We start from the raw sequence: 6,627 nt of genomic DNA on the forward strand, positions 1-6,627 counted from the left end.
TTAAGTACTAGTGTAACATCTTTCATAAGTGATTTATAATAAAGTTACAGACTTAAATCTTTCATAAGTGAATTTTATGTTCAGTTTTTGTTTGTTTCATATTTTTTTCCCCTAAGTTTATATTGATGTGCAGCGATTTTTTATAGTAAGCAGTTCTAAATTGCCAGTCTTCAAATATTTCACAATAGAATTACTTACATTTTTCATGTACAGTAATGATATTTTAAATTATTGTTATACAAAAACTAAACCTATTTTAAATTGTTTGATATTATGTTCTGGAATTGTTAACTTGATGTTCTCCAAAATGTGTGCTGACGTTATACAAATTAAAGAAAAAAAAAAGATGTTTTTCTTTTATAAAATGAATATTTTGCTATAGAAAAGATGTCGAAAATGTAAGTCGGCCATTTGAGTAATCAATTAGTCACTCATCATGTAAGGCCCCGTTACCGGTAACCCTACTTTCGTGTTGGATTTACTCATAAACACAGTTCTAAATATCAGAGTTAATTAAAACATTTATGCGGAATATAAAACTTTCATTAAACATTACATAATTCATAACTTGTCTCAAAACATCCTTTGTCTTTCACATTAAAGCATTAAAATTAGAACATCATAAGTCTTCAGATGCCAGACTCTTGTTCAGTGCCATGTGTCCTCAAGCGAGCTGCCTCATCCTACTCACCTGCGTGCATACTAAAAGTCAGCTACGCTGAGTGAGTTCTAGATAATCACATAATCATATCATTCACATAACATTATATTCTTTCATTCATACTTTCTTACTTTCATACTTTCATACTTTCTTACTTTCTTTTGTATTAACTTACCTTCATATCTTACGTTATAAAGAGCATTACGCCTACATTCCTCGAGTATTATTAGGGCTCGGTACCCTTTTTCCTCGAGTATTATTAGGGCTCGGTACCCTCTTTCCTCGAGTATTATTAGGGCTCGGTACCCTCCTTCCTCGAGTATTATTAGGGCTCGGTACCCTCTTTCCTCGAATATTAGTAGGGTTCGGTTCCCTAGTTCTCGAATATTAGTAGGGTTCGATTCCCTCTTCGTTACCATACAACCATACATTATCATTTCTTTCTTTTATTAACTCTATCACGTTCATACACATAAACATACATAACATACTTACCTTATACATAGCGTTACAACCTGACAGTACGTGCAATATCCGAAGATCGTTCACGTATCATCAAGCAATCATTCGTACATTTCACATTATCCACATAAGCATACACTTATCTCTTAGGATAAGCGTATTAACAAACATATTGAGTATGCACACAGCCCCGAAAACATAACACATAAATGGGGCTAGAAACTCACCTGAACACGGTTACGTTCTCCGTTGATCGTAATCCCTTTCTTCAGTTGTGCACGGCTGACTGTATAACAAGCATACATATCAATTTAACTATCACTACTTATAACTTCTTTCTAGTCTTAATTACTACCCACAACGAACGGGGGTCCGGGGGCAGCGCCCCTGGCAGCGGGGTCTAGGGGCGGCAGCCCCTAGCAGGGTCCAAGGGGCAGAGCCCCTGGCTGGGGTCGAGCTTAGCTTTACAGCGAAGTTGCCAGCTAGGCGAAGTTACCAGCTAGGCGAACTTAGCTTTAGGCGAAGTTACCAGCTAGGCGAACTTGGCTTCAGGCGAAGTTAAACTTAGGCGAACTTAGCTTTAGGCGAAGTTACCAGCTAGGCGAACTTAGCTTTACAGCGAAGTTGCCATCAGGCGAACTTGGCTTCAGGCGAAGTTAAACTTAGGCGAACTTAGCTTTAGGCGAAGTTACCAGCTAGGCGAACTTAGCTTTACAGCGAAGTTGCCATCAGGCGAACTTGGCCTCAGGCGAAGTTATCATCAGGCGAACTTAGCCTCAGGCGAAGTTATCATCAGGCGAACTTAGCTTGCAGGCGAAGTTCATCAGGCGAACTTAGCTTGCAGGCGAAGTTCATCGCTTTGAAGGCGAAGTTGCCCAGATGAAGGCGAAGTTGCCCAGACAGCCGCTGTTCGGCTTCTGATCGGCATTTCGAGCGATTTTAACACCCTTGCTATGGTTCAATATCACCCACTACGCTTCCCGACCATTTTCGGTTGTTTATACACTAAAAAGCTCGGATCTTTAAACTTCAAAGATCAAGAACCATACCTTTTTGGGCTTGTTTGGATCTCGTTTACTCGTTAGTACACTAATCGCTCTCTCTCGGACCTGCCCGACTCTTCCCTTGGTTCGACCGGCCGGCGGCGGTAGGTGTGTGGTGTGTGGTGTGTGTATGTGTTTTTTTTGGGGTGTTGGGGAGTTTGGTGAAAATGAAGATATTTTGGGATTTTGGGGGTATTTATATCCCTAAAATCCCATTCTCATTTAACCCCTCTCAATTAATCCAAGTCCAAGACCCGCTCCTTACCCGATATTAATTAATTACGCGAAATCACTAAACATAAATTCCTTTATTCATCATTAAAATTTTAGGATGTTACACATCAGACTTTAGGTTCGGTTATTACGGTTTAGTTATTTGAGCTTAGAAAGTTTTGGGGCGAAAAACAAAAAAGACTCAAAATAATAAATTCGAGCCTAAATTATTTTGCTAGCTTTGTTAATCAATAAGTAATTGATTTGTATACATCTGGTTTAATTTATTTGAGTTACATATTTATCAAATTCTCATAAATTATTTATAACAAGATTTAAAAAGCGAAAATCTTTAAATTGGGTTTGGTTTGAATTTTTCTGTTTTAATTAAATGCAAAACCACGACCAAAACGATAATTCAGTTTCTAAAAAACATAAAACCAAACCGCCGGTTTTTGTTTTGGTTCGGTTTTTTTGGTTTTGGAGAAGTTTTTTCGGTTTAAAGCACACCCCTTGTTTGGCCTGGTTTGAAAATTATTGGTCAGAACTCAGAAGCAGCCACTTGGCCTATAGCCAGACGACCGTTTTGACCATAAACGATTAAACATTGTAATTTTTTTGTCAAAACGGCTGTCCGACCTCTATCCAGACAACCATTTGAAACTATGATGGCTGCTTAAATCTTTATCTTGAATAATAATATTAATGGAATAATGGATATTATCTAATTTGTATATGTTTTATGTAGTGTTGCAGCTTTGCTACAACCAGTTAAGTGGAAGCATACCAACTCAACTCGGGTCCATGAAAAAGCTGAGTGTTCTTTCTTTGCAATCTAACGAGCTCAGTGGTGCATTGCCTGCAAGTTTGGGTGATTTAGGGATGCTAAAAAGGCTAGATTTGAGTTTTAATCGGCTTTTTGGTTCAATACCGACAAGACTGGCTGATGCACCTATGCTTCGAGTTTTAGATGTGCGAAATAATACTCTCTCCGGCAATGTGCCTATAGGTATTGTCATGGTTATTATTATTCTTGGCTATGTGCTTATGTGCTTCCTCGTTGCTTTTCGAACGCAAAGATCGAATCTTTGATGTTAAACACCATCGTTTATTCGTAATATAAAGTTAGTTTTATATTATATACACGACCGGTATTTATCGTCTTATAAAATTTAATACAAAATTATTCTTTTGGAAAAATAATCTTTTTGTTTGAAATTGCTAAACTGTCAAAACCGAACCATCAAACTGTGAAAACCGGTCAGTCCAACGACCGAACCTGGCCAGTTCGGTTTGTATTTTTTTTCTTTAAAAAATATAAACGGTTCAGCCCAAAATATTTGTTAAAACCGACCGAACCAGACTGTGAACACCCTTAATTCAGACTTCACTTTCAAAACAGATATCCAAACATCCCTAAAGTTTGTATATGCTAGAAATAAAACTTGTAATCACCACAAAAGACACTGGTGCTAAACTAACTATATTGATTTGTGTTTTTTGAAATACAAAAATACGAACTTTTTTAGTTTTCTTGTCACATCTAATTAATATGCATTTTTATTTTCAAATAAAAGGTTTGAAGAGATTAGCTGAAGGCTTTCAATATGGAAACAATTTGGGACTATGTGGCGTTGAATTTGCAACCCTGAGAGCTTGCAGTTCTTTAGATCAACTACCGACAAAGAACCTTCCGGAAACAGCCGACTTAAAGCTTAACTGCAGCGACACACATTGCTCAAAGTCATCAAAAACTCCACAAGCTTCCATTATTGTTGGAGTAGTTGTAGCAATAGTGGGACTATCAGTCATAGCTTTCTTAGCCGTTTCATATTTTCTAAACCGCGTTCGTAAGCCCGGAAACACGTTTGCCCCGTCTCACGATTCCATTGACCGGTTAAAGTCAAAGGAAGTATGCAGGAAAAACGGGTCGCCTCTAATCAACCTCGAGTATCCAAACGGGTGGGACCCGTTAGCCGAGGGTCGTCGGTTTGGTGGGGTGTCGCAAGAAATCATGAGGAGTTTTCGGTTTAATTTGGAGGAAATCGAGTCCGCGACACAATATTTTGCTCCCGGGAATTTGTTAGGAAAAAGTGTGTTTTCGGCTATTCATAAAGGAATGCTGAGAGACGGGACGGTTGTGGCTATAAAAAGTATTATTAAGAGTAGCTGCAAGTCTGAAGAAGCCGAGTTTTTGAAGGGTTTGAATGTTTTAACGTCTTTGAGGCACGAGAATTTAGTGAGATTAAGAGGCTTTTGTTGTTCAAAAGGGCGTGGCGAGTGTTTTCTTATTTATGATTTTGTGCCTAATGGGAATTTGTTACGGTATCTTGACATGAAGGATGGTGATCATGTTCTTGATTGGTCGACTCGGGCTTCCATCATTAACGGTATTGCTAAAGGTGAGATCTTTTTTCCTAATAACATTTATAAATTTTGGTTGATAATACGTTTGACTATGAATTTTCATGTATAAAGTGCATATTTGACCTCAAAAGTCAAACCGAACCTCCGTTTTCATCATTAGAGGTTGCAAAACGAGCGGTTCACGAGTGATTAACACGGGTTTTGGCCGACTTGATGTCACCTTTTATTTTTATTTTATTTTTAATAATGATTACAAAAAATTTACTATTAAAATTGTAAATTAATCTTGTGAATAGTTAATTGTGATTTGTAAGCACTTTGGGTGACTTTTGTACTATTCGGCCTGCCGAGTTTTTAAACCCAGTTGACCCATTTCAAAACGGGCTGCTCAAAATGGTTAAACGGGCCTGGTTGGGTTGATGTGTTGAACTTTTTCTTTTTTAAATATGAATACAAAAGTTGTAATATTAAAATTATTAGGTAATCTTGTGAATAGTTTGGTTGACTTTTACCCATTTGACCCATTTCAAAACGGGTCAGACTAGTCGGGTTTGGTTAACTACGAGACTGACTAGTTGTTATCCTGTGCAGGTATAGAGTATTTACACGGGAGCAAAGTAAACAAACCGGCTCTGGTTCATCAAAACATATCAGTCAAAAACGTGCAACTCGACCAACGATTCAAACCACTACTCTCTGACTCGGGCCTGCATCAGCTTCTTACAAAAGACACCGTCTTCTCATCACTTAAAGCCAGTGCTGCCATGGGCTACCTAGCTCCCGAGTACGCCACCACGGGCCGGTTCACCCAAAAAAGCGACATTTACGCATTTGGAGTTCTCGTTTTCCAGATAATTTCTGGTAAACGGAAATTTGCTAGCGCAGCCCGGTTTGCTGCCGAGTCGTGCACGTTCATTGACTTTATTGACCCGAATTTACACGAAAGGTTCTGTGAGCTAGAAGCTGCAAAGTTTGCGAAAGTCGCATTGATGTGCACCCATGAAAGCCCTGACCAGAGGCCATCTATTGAAGAAGTTGTACAAGAGCTATGTAGTCCATTGTGCTAACTGATTTTTCGTTTTTTTAACCGCTTTGTTGCTTGTTAGTTGAATGGATTTTAGAAGGTATTTGTAGGAAAGTAGATGTTGTGGTTTACTAACTTGTTACTTTTAATGTTGTAGTGGTTACTAATGTTGTTGTTTTTAATTTAAGATGAGTTTTGAATTGCTGTTGTTGCTTCTATAATTAACATATGTTGTATGCAATGTTGAGAGAATTTTGTATGTTTAAACTTAAATCAACCCTTTTATTTTAAAGTTTAAATCACAGCTCAAAATAATAAATATCAAACGCAAAAGATGGCATGTTTTGCCCCATAATCTAGCTAACATGTCTATGTTTGACTCGTTAAGTCGTTATCCAGTTAACCTATCGATTTTGACCCGTTATCCAACAAATGTGTCCATGTTTCGACTTGTTATCCCACCGTATTCTGGTTCTTCTTCATGTCTTGACCCGTTATCCAACTAACTTGTCTAGTACACAATAGATTCCAGGATAATGGAATCTATGGAATCTATCTAGTACACAATATCCAACTAACTTCTCTCGGTTACCAAAACAAAATTTGAAATTCAATGACAACATTAAAACATTGTTACCTGTTCCTAAACAATACTTGCATCTTTTGTGCTCCTGCTGTTTTACATTGTTTATTTCAACCACCATCAAGGCTGAGATCACGCCAACTGCTCCTCCAAAGAAGGATGCCACTACGGGATCAACATCACTAAATTTATGCATCAAAAGAAAACCATAATGAGCCCAAAAGAGAAGCTAATTGCCAACTAATTTGATGAACATCAAAGAAGCTTAGCATAT

At 37.9% G+C, this 6,627-nt stretch overlaps 1 protein-coding gene across 1 annotated transcript; it reads left to right on the forward strand.

Moving 5' to 3' along the window:
- The first annotated feature begins 3,022 nt into the window (after window positions 1-3,022).
- LOC143589466 (cold-responsive protein kinase 1-like) lies at window positions 3,023-5,813 on the forward strand. The gene is made up of 3 exons (XM_077070220.1): window positions 3,023-3,388; window positions 3,957-4,829; window positions 5,338-5,813. The coding sequence occupies exons 1-3, from the start codon at window positions 3,115-3,117 to the stop codon at window positions 5,811-5,813; spliced, it is 1,623 nt and encodes a 540-aa protein (XP_076926335.1). The 5' UTR covers window positions 3,023-3,114.
- The last annotated feature ends 814 nt before the right edge of the window (window positions 5,814-6,627 follow it).

This window comes from Bidens hawaiensis, unplaced genomic scaffold, assembly GCF_021521415.1.
Source record: "Bidens hawaiensis isolate Kalapana, Puna unplaced genomic scaffold, B.hawaiensis_p1.1 tig00037575_1, whole genome shotgun sequence".
Classification (NCBI taxonomy): domain Eukaryota; kingdom Viridiplantae; phylum Streptophyta; class Magnoliopsida; order Asterales; family Asteraceae; genus Bidens; species Bidens hawaiensis.

Bases quoted from the DNA above. Each gene is read 5' to 3' on its own strand.
- LOC143589466 (XM_077070220.1), top strand. From the start codon at position 3,115: ATGTTTTATGTAGTGTTGCAGCTTTGCTACAACCAGTTAAGTGGAAGC. The intron at 3,389-3,956 runs GTATTGTCATGG...TTCAAATAAAAG, and splicing joins CTCCGGCAATGTGCCTATAG to GTTTGAAGAGATTAGCTGAA. The intron at 4,830-5,337 runs GTTTGACTATGA...TATCCTGTGCAG, and splicing joins TAAATTTTGGTTGATAATAC to GTATAGAGTATTTACACGGG.